Source organism: Melanotaenia boesemani, chromosome 3 (assembly GCF_017639745.1).
Source record: "Melanotaenia boesemani isolate fMelBoe1 chromosome 3, fMelBoe1.pri, whole genome shotgun sequence".
Classification (NCBI taxonomy): Eukaryota; Metazoa; Chordata; class Actinopteri; order Atheriniformes; family Melanotaeniidae; genus Melanotaenia; species Melanotaenia boesemani.
This window is the reverse complement of record NC_055684.1, coordinates 27,620,351-27,643,117: the sequence shown is the minus strand read 5'-3', so window position 1 is coordinate 27,643,117 and position 22,767 is coordinate 27,620,351. Positions and strand designations below refer to the sequence as shown.

The following is a 22,767-nucleotide window of genomic DNA, read 5'->3' as shown; positions in this document are numbered from 1 at the left end:
CTCTGTATTCTATGCTCTTCCATTAATACTGTACTCACACTGTCCTAAGATTATCTAGATGTGTAAAACACAAAAATTAAATCAATAATAACTTTATCATTTACCTTTTATTACCAACAACAAACACAAAACCTTTTTTCTATGGAGCCACAACAAGCAGGTGACAATCTACAATTTGTAAATTAATCATTACTTTAATGTAGTCCTCTTGGTTTATCATTAGATGAGAACTATGGATTAATTCTAACCAGTTAGTCAAAGTTAGTAAAGTACAAACAAGAAGACAAAAAAGAATTAGCACATTAATATTAATCCAGTTTTATTTAAAGATGCTTAGTTTTAAAGGCACAATCTTTAATAAGATTAAAAACTGTAACAACACCATGAACTGTAACAATTGGGTCAAATACACAAACATTAAATAAAGAAAGGAACAGAATTATCATGCTGCTTGCTCTTAATGTAATTACCTATTACAGTGGATTACAGGAAACTTGATAGTTTCAGTTTAAACATGAATTCTTAAAAGTTTTTCAAAGACATGTTTTGAAAATAGTCCATAAATTAGAAAGATTTCATAGTACAGCATCTGTAATTTACACATAAAACCTCACCACAAATCTCAGTGAGTTCTGATATAAAAACTTTATAAAAATGTAAAAATATTAGGTTGATTTATGGGGATATATAACTACACTTAAAAAAAACAAAACAAAACAATTCTAATGTTTAATTAAAAACATAACCCAAAGTTGTAAGTGGTGGAACGTTTCTTTCCTCCTGAGCTGCACATATGCAGGTACAATGTGAACAGGACTCGGGGGTCAGAAACAGCAAAGTGGCTCAGTGGCGCCCAGGATTTAAATCAGTATCTTATCACTTTACTGGACTTCTCAGGTTGAGTTTATTTAATTCATTGTGTGCCAAAAGTAACCCGATTGACTGATTTCAATAGCTCATTTGGCAAATTATTATCAACGCTGCTTTACTACCAATAGTTAAACCACATATGTCAAACTGGTCCAGCAAAGGGCCGTGTGGCTGCAGGTTTTTGTTCCAACCAAGCAGCAGCACACCAGATTTGACTGATTCAATCAACTGATCTCAGTCTTCAGACAGCTGATTGGTCAAACTGTGTGCTCTTGGCTGGCTGGAACAAAAACCTGCAGCCACACGGCCCTTTGCTGGACCAGTTTGACATGCCTGAGTTAAACAATCCAAGGTTTGTACCTCAAGTGAGATTTTCCCTAACTCAGGTTAACAAACTACCAACCTGACCACTGATCAATCATTTATAAGGAATTCTTCCAAAGATAAAAGTGCTGAGTTTACAATATGACAGCAAATCAGTGCACATGTAAAAAACACAGGACACTTTATTATGCTAAATGTGCAAAAAATGATTAAATTTGTGTTTAAATGGCACAATCTTGCTTTCAATTATTAATGGTTTTATATATTATCATTTTTGCGTCCACCTCACAACAACATTAAGCAAAGTTATGAGGTTAAATTTGGAATAAATATACTAATCATAAAAACTGTAATCAGCAAAATATTAGTTAGCTCCCACATTTTTATGAATGCAACACCAGATAAACTATTCAGGGATTAACTTTCTTCTCTTCTCCTACTTTGGCAGCAAGAAACTTTTAACATAATCAAATAATGTCATATTCACACTCTGATTATCAAAAACAAACAAAAGCAATACACTCTATAGAGGGACAAACAGTAAAGTCATTAAGTTGGCACAAAAAAAGATAAAATGAATTCATCTGTGTAGTGGCATTTAAAGTGTACCCTAACCAAACCTAACCTGCTGTGTCAGATGAAGCCAGGTCTCCTGGATCCAAACAATTACAAAAACTACAATTATTTAAAATTTTAATTTTATTTTGCTTCTTTAAACTTGTAAAGCAAAAACAGCAAATATTTAGTTAATTTCTAAATATGACAGCTGGACTGCTTGGTAGACAAAAATCTTATATCTTAACTTTTTGGGGGTAATTTTATGGTATTTTAGACAATAAAATAATATTTGATTTATTTTAGTCCTAATTACCATCTTTTTAAACTGTAGTTTGTCACAAGACATGGTCACAGTAAAAGGTAAGAGGGCATCTGGACCTTTTCTACTCTGAATATAGTCTGCATCTCATTTTCAAAGTTTATAAGCTAACCCATCTGTCAGATGGCCCACTCAGAGAGGTGAAAGCAGCTGATCTGCATGCAGCCTTAAAAAACACATACAATATCTAAATAAAACAAACAAACAAACAAAAAATAAAAAATAAAACAGCACTGGCATAGTTTTACAGAAAGGGAGAAACAATGGAAAAAACTTGACGTATCAAGTTACAGTAGAATCATGAGGGCTGGTGAGAGGTCTTGGCGAATCCATGGAAGCTAATACAGCTGGTACAGGTAAGAACAACACATAAGCTAAAGATGCTGATGTTGAAGAATTTTACAATGACAACCCAGAATAATAACAAATTATTACAGTATATCTTTCCCAATGTATTGTTTAAGATCTATCATCTTGTGGTGTGGTTAAGGATAATGAGTTAATGTGACATTTTTTATACATTTTAGACCGACTAAGCCAACCAACATGCATCTGATTTGTACATCAATTTTCTGAGATTAAGTAACAAGAATATTTGTGATACCCAGATCTTACTGAATGCTATATCTGATTGTAGCTAACCAGTAGAAATGTCTTGTTTTCATGAAGAATGCCAAATGACCAGAATTAAACACATTTTCTTTACTGTATCAGACTGCACTGAATCACTCATTTTAAAAATGTGTTGCCCCCACATTATATCTTTCCCCATATATGTAGATATACATTACATCATCTTACAACCATCCACTTTGTCACAACATGTTCTTACAAGATGAGGGCGGTAGCAGTTCAAAAGTTTTCTTTTCTGATTTGGTCAGAGGAAGGTCTCCAGCTGGTGTGCAAAGGACAGAGATCCTCTAAGAGAGACGAATGCTGGTGTCAATAAAGGATAAAAAATGCACAAAGTTTTTGTTCAACTTTGCGTTATGACATGATTTACCTCACGTAGTGATCCAGGAGTGGTGAGCAGATTATACAGCATCCGGAAAGGAACAATGAGGGTTGAGGAGAGTGTGAACCACCAGCCAAGAGCGTAACCCCACCACGGATACTCTATCTTGTTGTTGAACTTCAGAGGAGTGTACTTGACCAAAGAGAAAATAAACGTTCCCTAGAAATAATAATAATAATAATAATAATAAAAAATCACTATTCAGTTAAAATTGTAGGAATAAAATAATTCATTGATTTGCTAAAATGAGATTTCTTTAGTTTCAAAATTGCTGATGGTTGTGATTGATTATTTATAAATTCAACACAACAAAGTCAAAGTCGAGAATGAAACCTGGGCAGGCATTACATTTCAGTCGTTCACAGGTTGCTTAAATTTAAATATATTAAATTAAATTAAAATAATGCATTTATCTGAGCAAAATCCAATTTTGGTCAATACGGAAAACAAATATGATTGAAAAGTGTGTTCACTGTACAAAAGCTAAGAAAAGGAATTTAAAGACAACTATTTTCCATCCTGTTCAAACACAGATGCTACATAACTGTTTACATTTACATTAACAACACGACTATGAATGTCATGATCAAGATTTTTGTGCTTATTGTTTTTTTCTGCCTGATGATATCAAACATCTTCTACTGATTTAATGCCATTGCTGAGTTAAAGTTGGTTTATTGATGTGTGGGAAAGTGGTGCTGCGTGTATCCTTAATGAAATATAAATATATCAACAGCTGTTGAGGAATAGCTTTGATAATGTGCATCTACACTGATTTACTAATTAGTCATGTGTATTTAATTACATTACATTTAATGGAAGGCTGGTGTAAAATTAAGATCAGAATTCAAGTTTACCTAATGACCTATACCTATTTATCGACAAAATGTCTTGATGAGGACCTTCTTTAGAAACCTAAAATTTGTTCTGGGGATCTTTAATTATGTATAAATAAATCATTTAACATTTATTGCAATAGCTGAAGTAAAAGCAAAGACTAAAGACAGGTATCCATGGGTGAAGACACTACAGTACAAAGTATTATGCATCAAGTTTTGCATTTTAACTGGAAACAGTAACAGTCTGTTTAGGCTGCTTTTAAAGAACACAAAGAAGTTATGCTAGTTTAGTAACAACTAATAAAAGTTTACCAATAGTACTGACAGTGACTGTGCTCCATGACTGGCTTCTATCTGACATTAATAAATAGTTATTTATTTTCAATTGTGTCATTATGAAAAACATATTTGAAGTTGAGGAACAGGAATTGACCAGTAACTAAAGGGGTAGGGCTTAGCTAAATTTAATCCAACTTACCAAGCAAATCACTGGAGTGACATATTTTAAACAGTATTTAATGAGGGATAAAGGCCTGTATCCAATCATGTCCTGTATGTTGTCATAAAACCGGTCAGCACCTGTGAATGGATAGAAACAAAGATGTGAGGACAACTAAGATTTACTGTGAAAAGCACATGTACATTATTATTTTTGAATAACTCACCGTAAACCCAACCAATACACACAGACTGCAGGATGGCAAAGAGAAGCAAAGTCATTCCACTGCAGGCATAGTAGTCAAAGACCTGAAATATGTACAGTCCACCCTGTGTGGGAGACTGAAGCTTAGATATTTGCTAGTATATCATGAGAAAATGCACATTATGGCAGTTTGAACTGATCCTACCTCTGTCACCATCACTAGACCAATGAAGAAACTGAAAACACAGATGGAGAGCAGGAGACATTTACGCCGATGGCCGACGTGGAAGAAGGCAGGGTTCAAGTCAGAAATTGCAGTTACGATAGCTTCCAAACCTACGAACTGAAACACAGTAGATGATGGAAATATGAAATGGTCTAACATTTATGGTATTAACAATGTTGATCAGTGATTCATTTTCTATTCAAATTAAGTGGAATCTGTTGAGAAGTCACTAAAACACCCCGATACACACAGGCAACTTTCTGCAAAGATTCTATCTCTAAGTGTCAATTACAAGCCAAATATTTCAATGACTTTGATAATAAAAGATGGTGGAATTAAAATGGAAAAATATGCAACCATTACATGTCAATGCCATTAAAAGTACATTTTGATTCAAAATTTGTAGTCATTTTCTGATTGTTTGTAATAAAAAGGAACAAACAAAAAAATCAATCTACTTCACTGTCCAGTCCCAGCAGGATGATCATAATAAAAAAGAACATCGCCCAGATCTGAGGAAAAGGCATCATGGCAACTGCTCGAGGGTAGGCAATGAAGGCCAGACCGGGTCCTACAGAAAACAATGAGAAAATATAATTAACTTATGTTTATTAAGAATAAAAATAGCAATTTTTTACAAAGTATTTTTCTTTTCTTCTGCCTCCAATTGTCATAGATTTATTCTTCTAATGTTTATTCACACTGTATCTTGTAAACTCACCGGACTCAGCCACTTTTGATATGTCTGTGTTCTGCTCGTAAGCCATGAATCCAAGAGCAGAGAAGATGGCAAAACCAGCAACAAAGCTGGTTCCACTGTTTAAAAAACACAAATACACACAATCCCTTTGGACAAACAAAACAAAAAACACAAAATCCATTAACATTTTTTTAACTTTATTTTTCTAAGTTGTTTTTTATTTTACCCAATCTTACCTGTAGCAGTTATTGTTGTACTTATTATAGCTGCCCAGTGCAATTAGACACCCTATGCAAATAGCATAGGAATAAAATATTTGTGTGCCTGCATCCATCCACACCTGCAAGACAAAACAACGTCTTTTTTCCCACCTACAATAAATTACACATGAAAGGAGATGTAATTTGTGTTGTAACTATGTAGTGAATCACAACTTCACATCTGATAATATTTTACACTGATGTTAACTTGTGTGGCTTTGACAAAGTAATAATCTACAACTACCCCAACGACAGAAATGTGACACATTTCAGAACCATTTATAAGTTACCGATCTTCTCAGTCTACTGACTGCAAGCTTAAATTTCCATTTAGATTTCTCCTTGTATCATATAAAGCCAATTTTCTATTTCCTTTTGATCCAGCACTAAGTGTAAGCTGCTGCATATGAAGCTCATATGTAATATCATGATGACTGACATTTTGCTGTTTGCTGATAATGCCAGAAATTTACACAATTATGTAGCTTGCAATGTAGCTTAAGACTGCTAAAAAAGTGGCTAAATGTTGCTAGATAATTAGCACAATCATGAAATCATTGTGCCTCGGTCTGCTTGGTTCCAGCCCTTTACATCTGTTTTCTCTCTACTTCCCTCTGTATCCACATATACTGCAATTTGATTAAATTAAAAAAAAGTAAAAGTAATCTCCCAAATTGTTCCTTCTGTCATCAGAGGGGTGAAAAGAGAGATAGTGACAGTTCTTTTGTCTATGAAGTATCTATAAGGTTTGCTCTACAAGTCAATAGGTTTGTTTGAAGTTGTTTATAATTACAAAAAAACAACAACAAACAAACAATGACCTCTAAAAGTAGGGTCCAAAAAATAGCTAAATCTGCCTGCATATATGTTAAGTTGCATAATCTGAACCACATTATGTCAATTTCTGTGTATTTTAGTTATATGTAATAATATCACATTGGTCTAAAAATTACTTCGTAATGATGAAGCTATTTTGGGAGATCATTGTGCTTAAGTGAAATAGTGAAATCTGTTTGTACCTGGGGATCACTGAGACGGGAGGGATCTGGGTAAAGGTAAAACTTGATCCCATTTAAGGCCCCTGGCAATGTGAGTCCACGAACAAGCAACACAGCCAGCATCAAATATGGAAATGTCGCAGTGAAGTAAACTACCTGTAGAAGAAACAAGGAGAGGGTTGATTTGGGCAAAAGGTTTGGTTGCCAGTGTTGCTACGATGGCTGCTGGGTGATTAATCATTCCAGATGATCAAAACTGATAAATGCCTGATTTTTTATCTTCGTGTGTGAGGTTTCAAACAGATAAAAAAATCTCATCAGATTAAAAAAAAAACCTTACGTGTGTACCAGGCCTAAGAAACAACTTGTGCTTGAAACAACAGAATCCAAAACAAACACATAAGTTAAACCTTAGGTGCACCTTTTCAGTCAGCTCACATGAAAAGGAGAACATGAGTACACCATTATATTTTAACAAGGCAGGTAGCCGTTTCCTTGTTGTATTAAGGCTTAAAATATTGTATACAGCAACTTTAACAAAAAATGACAAATCAAGCTTAATTCTCCTGGCAATATCAGTTTGCAGAGTATGGGGAGCTCATCCGAACCATTTCATAAACAGCAGCAGTCAAAGAGCTAAAAAAGGGGAGAAGAGATAGAAAGGCACAAAAGATATTTGTATTGCTCAAAACTAGGTTTGAATGGGCTTTTAAAGTCTGCAGCGTATATTTAGTCTATTTTTGCACAATCCCCATGACTCTGCTTTGGCTGCAACCCTCAGGTTACTGCATCGGAGAAAACACTGCAGTATAGTCAGATCTGGTCACTTTTAAGGAAATAAAATTTTAAATTAAGCATCAACTTTGTACAAACTTTGTACTATCAAACTGTAGTTAAGGCTATGCAATCTTGCAGAGTTATTGGACTGGAATGTCTTGTATGGACAAAAGTTAGGTGCTAAAAGAAATGTTTTCACCTTTCCAAGTGAAAATTGCTTGACACTTTGTGTACAACATTAAAAAAATGATCCTTGTCGTACCTTTCCTGTAGACTTCACTCCTTTCCATACGCAGAAGTAACAGATGATCCAGGACAACAGAAGACACAGAGCCAACTCCCATCGTACACTACCTAACTCATGGATACTCCCTGTGATATTCAGAACTCTTCTTCTGCAAATCACAGTCAAATCAGTCACATCCCCAGTATCTCCATAAACAGTATTTAAGTTTAGCATTTATTTATATTTTGTACTTACTCCCAAAACTCTCTCACTGGTGAAGTTGCATTTTCAGCTACAGTCATATTGAGATAATTGGGCATTCGATCAAACTCCACACAGGTATCTAAAAAGTACAGGAGAATTTGAGAGAGTATGTCATGGAAATACAAATATATACAGGGCCTTGGGCGTTTTAAAACCGAGATACTGTATGTGCTAATATACTCCAAGTGGCAGTTTGGGGAATTAAGAGTATATGGTACTGTTTATATATTTAAGCCCTGATAGCTGTTTATGTCTTATACAGAAATATGTTCTCAAGTAACATTGTTTGTGTTCGGTTACACTAAAACATGTAGAGCAAACTGTTTTCCCTCTTTAGATAGACTTTATGGAGAATTTAAAACTAAAAGCATAAACAAAAATACAACAAAATATTCAAATGATGTTACTCCAAGAGAAGATGTTATTTTTATGCAGCTGTTTAAGTTTTTTTTTATCAATATAAAGACTGGTAGTTAACTGTTAAGATCTTAAAGAGATTAAATATTTCCACTTTTTTAGTCCTGTCATAAAAAAGTTCTCCAGTGCAGAAAATTATGCCTCTAAAGCTAATTAAATTCTTATGGCAACCGTTAACATGACACACTGGACAGTTATACGTGGATCTAAAAAAAACAAGATAACTGCATTAGAGATTCATTAGAAGTGAAATTCTTTTTTTCTTGTTTCTGAATTAAACGGTGGGTCCTACCTGTGTTCCAGCTGTTTTTGCAGCTTGCCCAGGGAAGTTCAGAGTTGAACGAGGAGAAGAGATACAGGAATGCCCAGGCTAATATGATAATGTAATAGATACTGGAATATAAAACAACCACTTGACTGCCATAGCCCATCCCTGAAGGAAAAAAAAAAGAAGAAAAATTTTTACATGCTTTAATTTTCAATAAATATTTTCTCATAACGTAACTCTTGATACCTTGAAGCCTCAGCCTCATTGGCTGAGGTGCTGAACTGTTTCTTTGCCTGTTTTTAGCTGCCAGAATTCCCACATCCACCTGCCTATGACACATGCACACTCACACTACAGGAACACGATGTGAGGTGTTTGCTGAGGTCTGCGAATCCAGTCAGAGTCTTTACCAGGAGCTTTAACATCTTCCTATCACAGGCCAGTATCCCCTCCTGCTTAAAGACAGCCACCATCATGCCTGTTTCTAAACAGCTGGGTTCCACAGACTTCACAACTACAGGCCAGTTGCACCAACTACTGCTTTGATGAAGTGTTCTGAAAAACTGGTCCTGCATCACATCAGAGCCAACCTCCCTCCTTCCTTTGATCCCCGTCAGTTTTCATACAGAGCTAATCAGTCAACTGAAGATGCCATTGCCATAGCAGCACACACAGGTCTAAGCCACCTGGAACACTAGTATGTGAAAAAAGCACTATGTGAGTATGCTTTTTACTGACTTTAGTTCTGCCTTTAACACCATCATCCCTGACATCCTGGTCAGCTAACTGCTCCTACTGGGCCTTCTCCCCACCATCTGTTCCTGGGTGAAGGATTTCTTATCAACTTAGCGAGCTTTACTGTCATTGTAGCAAAGCCACAACAATTCTCTGACCAACCGCTACCAGTATGACAAACTTGGCACTTCCATCACACTGAACATTGGTGCTCCTCAGGGCTGCGTGCTGAGTCCACTTCTCACACACTCTATACCCATGACTGCACACCTGTCCAATCAATCAAACACTATCATAAAATTAGCTGACAACACAACTGTTGTTGGGATCATCTCCAGGGGAGATGAGTCAGCATACAGAGATGAGATACAGAGACGGGCAACATGGTGTTCATTGAACAACCTGGTTTTAAACACCACCAAGTCCAAGGAATTCACTGGACTACAGGAAAAAGTGGGACTCAGAACCAGCCCCACTCTTCATAAATGGGCAAAGTGTGGATCAAGTTCTTCGTATTCCTCTGTGTTCACCTCTCTGAGAACCTCTCCTGGTCAGCCAACACCTCTGCCTCGGTGAAAAAAGCTGGTCAAAGACTCCACTGTCTGTGAGTACTCAGGAGAAACAGCATGGAGAGGTGGCTGCCGACATCCAGCTATGGAGCTGCTATAGAGTCCATCTACTGCAAAACAGTGTGGTAAGCATGCTGCTCGGTGGCAGACAAAACACTGCTGCAAAGCATGGTGAAAGCACCAGGGAAAAATCTAGGTTGCCCACTACCATACAAGAACCAGGAACTTTACCACAGAATCGTCCCACCCCTGGCCATTACATTTTTGAACTGATGCCCTCTGGCAGGCGGTACCGGTAATTGAAAACACTCACATCCAGACTCAGAGAGTTTGTTTTTCCCCATGGCCATCTCTGCTCTTTACACCAATGAGAGCAGTATGAGAGAGAGCGTGTGTGTAAAGGGATTTTTTGTGTGTGCGTGCACGTGTGTATGTGTGTGTGTGTATTGTCTTTTTAATAAATGTAACAAGTAACTAAAATGCCTCATTCTATAACTGCAAGTACATAAGTCCTAACAGGAGTAATAGATTATTATAAATACCCTGTTACGGTACATTAGGAAACAGATAAAAAAATCTGTGCTTAATGTGAGTTAACTCAGGACACACACACACATATACAAAAACACACACAGGGTAGTAGTAGTAGTAAACCAGCATGTTTACCTTCAAATAGGGGGCAAATTTTCCTCCAGCAGGTGATACTTCCCTGCTTGGTATACTGGCCAAGAGATGTCTCCAGCAGAAACAAGGGGATGCCGCAAGAGAAGAGGAAGAGGATGTAGGGGATGAAGAAAACTCCTAGAGAGAGAGAAAAAAAAACACCATTATCCACACAGTGTGAGAGCTCGTTTTTATTTTATTTATAAAGAAACTCACCTCCTCCATTTTTGTAGCAGAGGTAAGGAAACCGCCACACATTTCCAAGCCCTATGATTTGTCCTGCAACAGCTAAGAGGAACTCAATTTTACTTGACCACTGTCCTCTCAGGGGTATAGGATGTGCTGTGCCCATGTCCAGTTGGATCTTGCCCTCTGGACCATGGTCTTTATCCATAATGCTATGAGGAGAGGAAAAAGTTGTTTTAAGAAAGAAAAATTAATATTTTGAAACACTGTAGATGACTTGGTTGGCACAAACTATGCTTGAACATCTTATTTGTATCTATTAATTATTTTTCTATTAATAGTAAACATGCTCATTTTTAATATTAACACATTAAGGTCATTTTTCTTGTGTACCATTAGTATCAATAAACCACAAAACAACAAAACTGTGACCTAGAGCACCCCATGCCAGCAGTCTTTCTGCATTAGGTTAACAGAGGGTGATTCTTTTCATCAATGTTGCTTTTGTGTGCTTGCCTTGGATTTGATGTGGGGGTGAATCAAGTAGACTGGAAAATATGTGTACTATCACATTAGCGTTAAAAAGCTTCAAATCCAGAGATGCCAAAAACTAAAGGTTTTAATGATCACCTAGTGAGCTGACTGAGAGGAGAAGTGTGAGATATAGTTTAACTCTCCAGCTATCCACACCACAGTCTAGTTAGAACAAGATCTTCAAGCTGGTTCCTAGGAATGCTCGAATTATAGCACAACAAAGTAGACACGCACTGTCTAGATAAGAGCTTTGAGTATACAGTCTCGATAAGAGCTTTGAAGATACCGAGCAGGAAATCTTTCAAGTTTGAAATCTTGTGTTTTTTTCAAGCTGTGTAGAAGTAAAGTTTGACTTAATCTGAATTTACAGAAATTTTGCAGGATTACAGGTTAGACAACTTTGTTCATAATATAATTTCTTTCAAATCAAATTTGTGTTAAATGTATTTCTATGCAAAAAATGTCTTATTGCTTATCAAGTTAAACCCATGACCAACTAGAGATACAATCAATAATAGCTGAACTACACCATGTGCATCACACATGTGCAAGTATGAAGCACATTTGCCCAGCTTGACAGCATTACAAACACTACTTGGTGCTACTATAAATCAGAGTATTGACTTAAATCCAGGGATCACAAGGGATAGTATAAAAGTACAAAATCAAAAGCTTCCCTTGAGAACCTGAGATAATAAAAATCCAAGTACGATCAGATTAAACACTATAGAGTTGGTGGGCAAAAAAGGCAAATCCAGGAACAGGCAAGGCTGTCTTTCAAGACAGGGACCAGATGAAACAGATGCTTTCAGCAGCACTCAGAAAGTGTGAGTTTCATGACCAAATTTCTCCCAGTTTGTTACCAACTTCCATCCATTAAGTGAGGGCTTGTTTGCCCACACCAAGAAAACTCCTTTCTTTAACAACATGCACATTAGCATTTTTAGCTCACTTGACCTGCAACTAAAGTCTTGCTCTGTTATAAATGCAGTTTATCAGTTATCAAACTTCTCCTTGTATGTTATGATTAGGTGTGGTTGTACCAAATGCACATCATTTTTTTTTTAAAGTTAGCACAGAGTTTGACTGCAAGTCATTTGCAACAGTGAGGCTTATAAAATTTGGACCTTCCCGTTTCTGTTTACAAGAAAATTCCACTCTGTGGGTGTTAGCTTCAAAAGCCTCTGCTGCTGCTCTGAAATCCTACAGATCATCACAGCATGTAGCATAACTGTTATATAATCTATTCTGTTCATGTCCTATAAATGGTGGCATTGTTGTCAACAATCAACTGCTCAACACAGGAAGAGTATGTTCACTTACAATGTGTTGTATTCACTGAATGTGCTCAATAACAAGGATCAAACAGTAGACACTAACCATAGACAGCTTATTATCCACATACTTTAAACTGTTTTTACAATTAATCTCAGATTAATCCTTGGATTTTATGAGGTCACAATGGCTTTTGGCCTTTTAGCACTAAAATCTAATCAGTTCATCCTTGAAACAACACGTATGCTTGTGTAAGAGCAAATGAAACTCCCACAAAATGTCCCAGAGACATTGTTTATAAGAGAATGAGACAGATGGTTGCCTGTCTGTATAGAGGGCAACTCAAACTAAATGTGGCTGGTGCCAGTGAGGAGGCATAAATTAAAATAATAACATTTGTTAAACATTCTCAGAGATTACTATTTTTGAGTGTCTGCGTCAGACAAGCCACAGCCTGGGTAAGAAAAAGACAAGGTTGCAAGTGTTAAGTGTCCAGTTTATATGTCTCACACTGAAACTGGGAAGTTTTCTAAAATGCAAGAAATAAATTAGCAATTTGTTGATGCATTTGAGCCTTTATTTAACAGATAGAAGTACAAGGTAAACTGATTTAACTGTCTTCATTGGTCTTGAATGTAAACAACAGAAAGCAATTTTTGGGGAAAAAAAATGTAAAACGTGGCATAAAATGTGTGTCACATTACACTAACTTCAAATTATGTTTTAATTACTTGGAACCTGTGGATACTTTACTTTTACAGGCCCTGAAAGAACATTCTCTTGGAAGCAAAGGAAATAATTCCTCTGAAACATTTTCATCCAGAAAATTGTACGGGTTGGGATCAGGTAGAGTAATTATGGTGATGAAGGGATTTGCTTACAAATGGAAAGGCTGTGAGAAGTAGGCAGCTGAATTAAACTCCTCAATCCCACCATTTGATTTGGTTCTAAATATTTTATCACTAGAACAATTCTTGACCAACGTAAAGGAAAGGCTGAAGAATTATAAAGTTGTGCAATAGTTATTCAGTCCTACGAAGGACAGACTAATGGGAGAGTCCTTTTCCCAGAAATAAAACATGAGCCAAATGCACTGATTGACTAATGCTCATTCCCACTTCATCAAAGACAAGTAAATATAATACACCTCAGATATTACTACAATGACAAGGGTATTCTGATTGTTCAGCCATGCGCGTTCCACTGATGGAGATGCAGTTCTTAGTACACCAGAGTAGGAGAACTCCTCCAGCTGCTCCTTGCAGGACAGCATGTGTTTACACTTTGGGATCATTTAAAAATGCAAATATTTTTGTCTGTTTTTCATGTGCTTGATACAATGTAATTTACAAAGTGTGGTCTGTCTGCTGGTGGGAGTGTGTGAGCAGCATGGCTTCTAGAGACACGGTGTGATGTGATGGCATGTTGTGTAAATGAGGTAAATAACAAGGCTGTTAAGATTTTTAATAAAAGGACAAATTATAAACCTGTTTATGGGGATGGTCTTAAATTACTTCTGTTGTGATGTGGGGCAAAATAATAATAAATAAAATAAAATAAAATGAGTAATGATTATCCCAGGAGTGATGGGGATCCCACTGGTAGGGCCGGGGCAACTCAAACATCATGGAAGGAGAAACACAGTTTTTTTGTTCAGAGCTTATGAGTGCAGGCACCTGTTTCAAAATAAAAAGTTGGCTAAATTTAATTTCATTGTTATTTTTCCCTTTTAAAAGAGTTTACTTATATCCTACTGGTGTCTTGTTATGCAGGATTATGTTGAATTCAACATTTACACAGTGTTTTAGATGATAATGCCAAAATATATCAGGATATTCGTTATAGGCCATATCGCCCAGCGCTAAATTGAACAATGAATTTATGTAGTCTTGGGGTTTCTGTTTTTTTTTCAAACCTAATATGGTTTTCATAAAAATCTGTCCAGTATGAGCAGCAGGATAGGCAGCGAGCTATCTGGCATGTTGTGCTACATGTCCTACGTCATTTCCTCTCTTTGGTTCACTGAGTGGTTTCACACTGCAAGCAAACCACACGGGTGTTCACTTGCAAGTGAACAGAGACCCTTGGTTTCCAAGTGGAACACAGTTTGCTTCTTTTGGCCAGAGTGTGAATGTTTGTTAACATTACACCAAATGAACTGTACTATCCATGGAGGCAGACCAGGGTGGATCAAACAGTGCCAGTGTGAATGCACCCTAAAGCCTCATTTCCACCACCGGGTGCAGGTCAGGAAGGTTTGTAAACTGTAATCTCGTTGTGTTTCCACAGCCAACTGTAAGCTTACTTGAGAGGCGAAGTATCAGCTAGATAGCAACAGATGCCTCATCTATATAATAACATGATGCCATTGCAAAGCTACGCCTTCTATAAAGAGCAACCAAAACACGACTCAGAAACAAATGATCATCCAACAGTTTGTGCTCTTTTTTCTTGGCAGTGATTCGTAATGCCATTTTAAATGGAGATTTAATCAACAAAAGTAAAAAATTATGTTGCTCTAAACAAGGAGCCATTCCTACTTTGTTTTTATGCCAGGTGGCATTTTTTTCTCAACCAATCAACGGATAGCAGTGTGTCAAACTCCACCCTTTCGGCTTGGTTAGATTGGTACCCCAACAGAAGGGCCCCAACAAAGCAGAACTGGTCGGATCGGATATTTAAGTACCCTTCCCGGTTTTTGCATGTGGAAAATGTGTCCCGACCCATTCCGACCCACACCCGTCTGTGGAAACGGGGATTAAGACTCATATTAGACAACTCAGACTGGATAGAGTTGCCTTATTTCTAGAGTGTAAACAAAGTGATAAAATGACAACATTAAACAAAGGAGGTTAGTATTTGATTAACTTTGACATCACTGCAGAAAGAATGACAGTAGTGGTATCATAGATGGTATGCAAGGTTCCTAAATCAAGCATGCCATGCCTTGTCTTTAAAATTTTCCATCATTTTTATTGCTGTCAACTCTCTGACCTTGCATCTGCTCAAATTAGTCTCTACATGGCACCTAGCAGTTAGGTGCATATTGCAGCTTGCAAATATGTGCACAAGCAATGCTTCAAATGCAAAATACAAGAGACAAACATGATAAATGTGTAATCAATAGCAAGTTAATTTTTTTGGCTTAAGTGTACAGTGGACACTCTTTTAAACACAACCCTGACACCCGCCCTTGTCAGTAATATATAAACATAAGGTTGGCTAAAGCTTCTGATTCATTGTGCCTATTCGATCATTCAGAATTGATGAGTCACAAGTTCTTTTTTCAGTGATGCCACAGACCAGGTAGAGTGGAAAATCACTTGTGTTTGTTTGCTTTACAAGCCCCGAAGTAACATTCTCTTGGAAGCAAAAGAATAAATTCCTTTGAAATAATTTCATCCACAACCACAAGATTTATATAGCAAGGGATCAGGTAGAGACAATATAATGATGCATGGATTTTCTTACAAATGAAAGGCAGTGAGAAGTTAATCACGCCATTTGATTCGGTTGTAAATGTTTTATTACTAGAACAATTTAAACAAACGAGAAGGTTGAAGAATCATAAAGTTGTGTAATAGTTATGCAGTCCTACAAGGGACACACTACTGGGAGATGCACTAACTGACTAGAGCTCATTCCCACTCTAAGACAAGTTGAACCTACATGAACAATGTTGATGAGCAAAACACTCCAAATACCAGCGATATTATCTTTATTCTTCATAAGTTAGACTTTTATAAACTTATTTCTGGTATTTTTTTTTATCCCAGCCCATCACCTATGGGAAACGCTCACTAAGATTGTTATTTATTTATTTATTTATTGTTATTTGTATTTTCATTATGGAAGCTCCAGACAATGTGTGTAACAAAAAAAACAAAAAAAAAAACAAAACAAAACAAAAAAAACAAACAAACTAATATTCAGCAGAATGGGCAGAATTAAGTTCAACAGATTTTTGCTTATATGATTCAAGATATTGAAAATATGCAAACTGAAAAAAGCTCACTTTCAGTTTAAGAAGTAACATGTATTTTCCTCAAATAAAATGTGTTATAGTGAGATAACTTTCTTTTAAGAGCTTGATCCAGTATTTGCAGAAGAAGTTTTAGTTTTAGTTTTGAAAGTTTGCTTTTTGCAGACATGATCATTGAGTGGGAGGTGTTGCACCAAACAAGGGAAACAGTACCTCTCACGGCAGTGAAGCCTGTAACCTTTGGCCTACATAATACAGCAACAAGCGCCAAGCCCAGAGCTGCTTTAAACTGCATGGAGAGCATTTTGTTTCTTTTTCAGCAAATTAAACAACTTAAGAGGCAACTTACAAAGTATAAAAACAGAGCAAACATAGTGTCCCGTGACATTAAGAGAAAGGAAGTGTACCTGTGAAAGATGCCTCACTTGTCTCCGAGTCATGCATACAATCCAGGTGAATCTGGTGTCTTAAGAATAAAATACAAATCCAGATACCCCAGTCTCACCAGGACAAGTGCTATCCCCAGCTCTGACCATTACAGAGTCCATGAGTGAATGTTTGAGGGAGCTGAGTAGTGTGACAATGAGGGAAAACGACAGAACAAGGACAGAGAGGAGGGGGTGGGGGTGGTACTGAACGACGAGCTTAAGGCGGGGACTCTGTTCGACCAGCCACTCTCTGAGCAAGGAAGGCGGGATTTATGCATGCTGGCTGCTTCTAAATGTGTCTTTGTACCATAGGATGTCGGTATATCCACTTCTCCTTTTTTCTAAATGAATGAATTCAACTAGCTTTGACTTTCCCGTCATAACCACCACATAATAACCAAACTGAACATGAAGTAAAGTGAACCCTCAGGTTTCTTCAAAACATAGCAAGAATATCTCTAGTTACATTTACTTATTTCATATCATTAGGTAGTCAAGTCCAAGCTTTCATTTTCGTTTTCAGTATTTTCTGTGTAAGGATCACGGTCTGAATTTAAAATGAGAGTTTCTACAGTTTCTGTGGTGCAGACATAACAAAATTCAAGTTTATCACCACATTGCTGAAGTTAACAGCTAATCCTGCTAATTTCTTCAATCATTTGCAGTTTCATATATACAAAAAAATGCATATGTTTTCATATTACACACTTCTTGTTATATTGAGCGTCAAATGATGGCAAGACAAGGTCATTTTTGACACTACATTGTGTGTTGGGGTGCAGTAAGGGTCTAAAATAAGCAAAAGTCTGTGGCTTAAATTAACAAGTGTAATGTTTAGAAAAAAAAACATGTTTCCAGCTGGTCTGCAGGGCTGTGACTGTGCTCATCAGACTCCAGGGGAGATCCTATTCCTGCACAGATGGAGCCAGAACAAATGTGACTATCCTCAACATCATGGGCATAATAGTGAAATAGTCATATTATAGTTTATTTCCCCAGATTATTCAACTAAGTTTTAGCTTCAACATGGAGCCAGTGGAATGAACAGAGATTCTGTAGGGACGTATGAAGACAGTTTTCTGATAATTCTGATATTGACATCAGTAAGACATGACTTACAGTTATTTCAGGTATAAACATGTTAATCTGGAAGTTGTACTTTGGTGATCTGATTTGTATATCCATTGTTACTAAGAAAAGTTTTTATTTTTATTTGCATATTTATACAAGCAACAACAAATAATAATCCCAAAATCAACACAATGACCATCCCAACAAAAAAGAACCCAAACACAAACATCAATAATTTGTCATTAGCAAGTCTTCTAAACAATTTGGTCTAGTAATCCCCAAGTATCTATATCCCTCTTCTGTTCATTTAAATTTAACTTTTTCTTTATGTTTATGTTTTATGTATTTGTTTTGAGTGGGACTCCAAATCCAGACCTCCATAGGTTAATACATTTGATTTCCATTGATAATTTTTGTGTGATTTTGTTGTCAACACATTCAACTATGTAAAGAATAAAGTGTTTAATAAGAATATTTCATTCATTCAGATCTAGGATGTGTTATTTTAGTGTTCCCTTTATTTTTTGAGCAGAATATATCAGACTTCATGAAGACACAGCTGAGTAAATTTGTGACTGACAGACCTTTGAACAAGAAAATCTTAGAACAGGAAGTTATAAACACAACTATCAAATTGATTATCAAATTGGAATGTGCTGCTTTACCTGCCTGAAATCCTTAGAAAATAAGACCAAGTACTATAAAGTCACATGGTGTGTATCTTGTAATTATTATAATTCATGGTTGAATGTGAGGTGTTAGGACCCAGATGCAGAACTACAGTGAGGTGAACTTAACTGAGAGTTTGTTATAAATAACTACAGGCACTGTCACAGCAGGGAAACTGATCTAAGACCTAAATGATGCAAGGAACCCAAAACAACAAGCAAAGACATACTAGATAAGAATCAGGTACCAAATAAATAAAACCAAAATCTTTTTATACTGAGACAGCTAATGATTTATGCTGAACAGGTGTGACAATTAAAAACCAGATGCCCCAAGTACAGGAGTCAAACTAAACAATAAACACAGGGCAAAATCTGAATGATTACTGAATAGGAATGAAGAAATAATAATGAAAAATTAAACTAAATTTCTGTAGGGGTAAGAACATGCAACTAATCTAAGAAACCAAAAGACAAAGTTAAACATCAAACCCAAAATTCTACAGGCCATGACAGAAATTTCATTTTTGCAAGTGGAAATTTGCAGACTTGATATAATCTGGTAATCTGAGCGGGTTTTGTCACTAAGCAGACTAAGCTACCGCTTAGGGCCCTGTACTACTAGGGGGCCCCCTACAGCAGAAGGTTGTTTCAGTGAGTGGTTCGTTATAAAGAGGAATTATCGTTTGAGGCAGAAAAAAGGGGGGAAAGAAAGCTGAGTAAGCAGCTGCAAGGACAAGTTTTTTTTTTTGTTTGTTTTATTTTGCAGTTACACTGTAAAGTAAGGTATTAGTCCAGTAATGATGAAGATTAGACATGTCGCAGCACTTTTTTAAAAACGTGATTTGATTTAGCAGCAGTAGCTAACAGGTTTAGCAACTGGCTGGGTACTGTTAGCCAGAAAAGCAGCGGTGGCTCAAGCTAGCAGTAAGTTTGCCAACCGTTCTGTAATATATATATATATATATATATATATATATATAACTGTGCAATAACTAAGTTGTGTGCATATGGTATTTTGTTATATATTTCCTTTTGTATGTTAAATAGGGATGCATGTTATTACAGCTTTATGGAACCCAATTAACAGCACTTTATATGCAATAATGTTGCACAATAGTGTCCTAGAGTGTTTTGAATAAGTTAACATACAATATACTATGGCTTAGGGTGTCACATCTACCCAAAAACTTAATGGCATGAAGAGGTAGGACCCCCAAAACTTATTCTGCTTAGGGCTCACTGAAGTCTGCTGGTAATCTATGGCATAGAGACCAAGACAAAATGAAGACTGATGGTAAATGCATTGCAACACAATGACAAACCAGTTTATTCAGGAGCTATACCTTAGTGTTGCTATTTGACTGCTTGTTGCCAAATATGGTACGCAACCATTCAAGGCAGTGAGTTGCTGGGCCACAGCAGCCACACCATTATTTTCCATCACTGACATGACAGTTACTTTCACTGATTTATTATTTCTCCAATCAGTATCTGGCTTTCAAAGTGAGAAAGCCTCCAGTGGCTTCTCATTTGTTTGAATTTTGGTTGGGAGAATGTGTTTGGTCTCCATAATCTTTTATTTGCAGTTTTATTTGTTTCTAACTTTGAATCATGATTATTTTCACAAATTAGACAGCAGTTACTCCATTAAACACCTAATCAAATTATAAAACAAGATATCAAGTTTCAATAATTAATAACTTGCTTTATCAGCTGTCCCTGCAACAAGAACAAGAAAACCAGAGCAACCCTGTAGCTCCCCAGCTGTCAGCTGCAGCTAAAAGTACAGCAGTAGAACACCATGATGCTACTTTGTCCTAGTTTGTTATCAAATTTCAAATATACAGCAATTAATCTCCAGGCTTCAGGGTCATATACTGAAACTGTTTACAATAAGTTTGTGCAAAATGCAGGGGTGGATCTACAGGACAAGCATTGAATTATTTCTGGTTTCATATTATCATAGGCTTCTTACTGTAGTTGTAGTAATTTTCAAATCTTGATGCTTGCAAGTTGCCACAATGATCAGAACATTTAAATTGGGGGCTACTTAGAGAACAACACATGAAGAAGTGAAGATGAGAAAAAAGATGTGAGCGTTAGGAATGAAGAAGAGAAGGTTTTAGATTGAAAAAGAGGGAGAGAGATGATAGAGAGAATAGTGATAGAAGCAGGGGATTCGCCCTTTTTCCCAGCTGGACTACATGATATGTTTTTTATTCTGTATAATTCCAGTGCAGAGACATTAGATATCACACTAAATGTGTTCAGTTAAAACCTACAGATAGGTTAGATGTTCAGATACGTGAAGCTTTACTAATGCAGCCATTTTATTTTATCAGTAAAACTGAAAAATAAGTAAAATCACTTTGCTACCCCCATGTAAAATTTCCTAGATCTGCCACTGGCAAAATGTCTCCAAACCTTTGTGTTTCAGCCAAATCTTTTTGTTAACCAGACAGCTTTAGAGTTATTTGTTGTTTTTTTTTCTTTCTTTCTATCTTTCTATCCTTCTTTCTTTTTATTTTTTATTTGTTTATTTTTTTAAAACTGTTTGGACCTATTGCAGTTTGAAATTTAATTTTTGTTTCTTGGGGAATGGTAAAATAGACACAAAACAAGGTCAGATCAACTGTTCATAAGTACTTCACACAAGCCATACATGCCTTATAAACAAGGCTCAGCAATGGTTTCTGAAAAGAAAAAAAAAGGACAGACAAACGATCAGACATCAAACAGTTTATACAATAATTAGTTTGATATGGAACAATCTGGTTTTAACCTGGTAGAAATGTATTACTACTACCACAGGGTGGCAGTAATGTACCAGGCTGTTTGCCAACCTCTGTGACACAGCAGCAGAAAAAACATGTCATTTATGCCAAGCCCCTGTTGATCGGAGCTTTCACTCACTAAACCACATAATAGCAATGTAAACAGACTTTCACACTGAAAAGAGTGAAAGTGAGTTTCTCTTTTGTGTGTATTTATGTCTATATTGGGGGTGTAAGATGGGGAAAAAATATTTAAATAATTTCCTGTTGCACTTTTTCTTGAAATGTACATCCCTATAAATAATCTCTTTGTAACAGTTTCATAAGATTCTTTGTGGATGTGCTCCAGTACATAGCTACTTTCCTCTAAAACCTTATGCTATGTAGAAGCTTAGTAAGACTAGAGTAAACTCCCTTAAGAGACGAGTCATGACTTGGGGGCAATATTAAGATTAAGCGGCCGTCTGTTAAAAATGAGGAATTTCAACGAAAAACTCATATCGTAGAGATATTAGAAATGTAAGTTTTAACATAAGTAAACACCAAACTGGCTCTACCAGATCAGACTTTCATTTAACTCAGTGAACTAAATCAACCACTTTAAAGCCCTTTTCACATTTAAATTTCAGACTAAGTCAACAGAATCAAGTGGACTTTCTCCATAGCAGAAGGAGACGGTCAATTGAAGACATGTCCTCATTACTGGACGTGGCACATGAGTACAACATAGAGGAGGTTCAACACAATGAAACAAAACATACCCTGCAGAAAGTATTATGCTTATCTCACACTGAGTATGGTGGATGAGGATATTGATGAATGACTTTTGGTTGATGCTTTGGCATCAATACTCCACCAGTTGCCTTCCCTGTTACCACTTCGGCTCCGTCAGACATTGCCTGTACTTTGTTGTAAGGGAGCTGTCTGAGTGAAGTCTCACTGATTTGATGTTTTGGGTGGTAGCTGCTCTATAAGATAACATTTAGAAAATTTAATGGCTTCAGTGCATATATGACTTAGGTAAGCTAAATAATGTTGTTTGCCTTGTATAAAGCTCCTAGATTTAGAGCCTATTGGAAATCTTCGGGGTACTCACTCATTGCCAGCCTCTGAAGCGTCTTGATGTCCTTCTAACATTGTTTCAACCTTTTCCATTTGAAAGCACTTGGGGCCAA

The 22,767-nt window shown here is 36.5% G+C and overlaps 1 protein-coding gene across 2 annotated transcripts; it reads right to left on the bottom strand.

Annotated features, from left to right (window-relative positions):
* Nucleotides 1–294: 294 nt before the first annotated feature.
* Nucleotides 295–22,767, bottom strand: LOC121636668 (sodium- and chloride-dependent GABA transporter 2-like). 2 transcript variants are annotated; one of them, XM_041980388.1, is made up of 15 exons: nucleotides 22,689–22,767; nucleotides 10,888–11,069; nucleotides 10,675–10,809; nucleotides 8,729–8,869; nucleotides 8,011–8,098; nucleotides 7,792–7,924; nucleotides 6,774–6,908; nucleotides 5,731–5,834; nucleotides 5,516–5,640; nucleotides 5,253–5,365; nucleotides 4,774–4,911; nucleotides 4,591–4,693; nucleotides 4,404–4,504; nucleotides 3,075–3,245; nucleotides 295–2,991 (listed from the first exon to the last, which is right to left on the bottom strand). In XM_041980388.1, exons 1-15 carry the CDS (start codon nucleotides 22,745–22,747, stop codon nucleotides 2,887–2,889), a joined length of 1,833 nt encoding a protein of 610 aa, XP_041836322.1. In that variant the 5' UTR covers nucleotides 22,748–22,767; the 3' UTR covers nucleotides 295–2,886. The 2 variants fall into 2 exon arrangements, with proteins under 2 accessions (XP_041836322.1, XP_041836323.1); XM_041980389.1 differs by lacking the exon at nucleotides 22,689–22,767 and adding an exon at nucleotides 17,056–17,235.

Bases quoted from the DNA above. Each gene is read 5' to 3' on its own strand.
- LOC121636668 (XM_041980388.1), bottom strand. From the start codon at position 22,747: ATGGAAAAGGTTGAAACAATGTTAGAAGGACATCAAGACGCTTCAGAG. The intron at 6,909-7,791 runs GTACGACAAGGA...TTTCTTCTACAG, and splicing joins GAGTGAAGTCTACAGGAAAG to GTAGTTTACTTCACTGCGAC. The intron at 4,694-4,773 runs GTAGGATCAGTT...TCTCCCACACAG, and splicing joins GTCTAGTGATGGTGACAGAG to GGTGGACTGTACATATTTCA.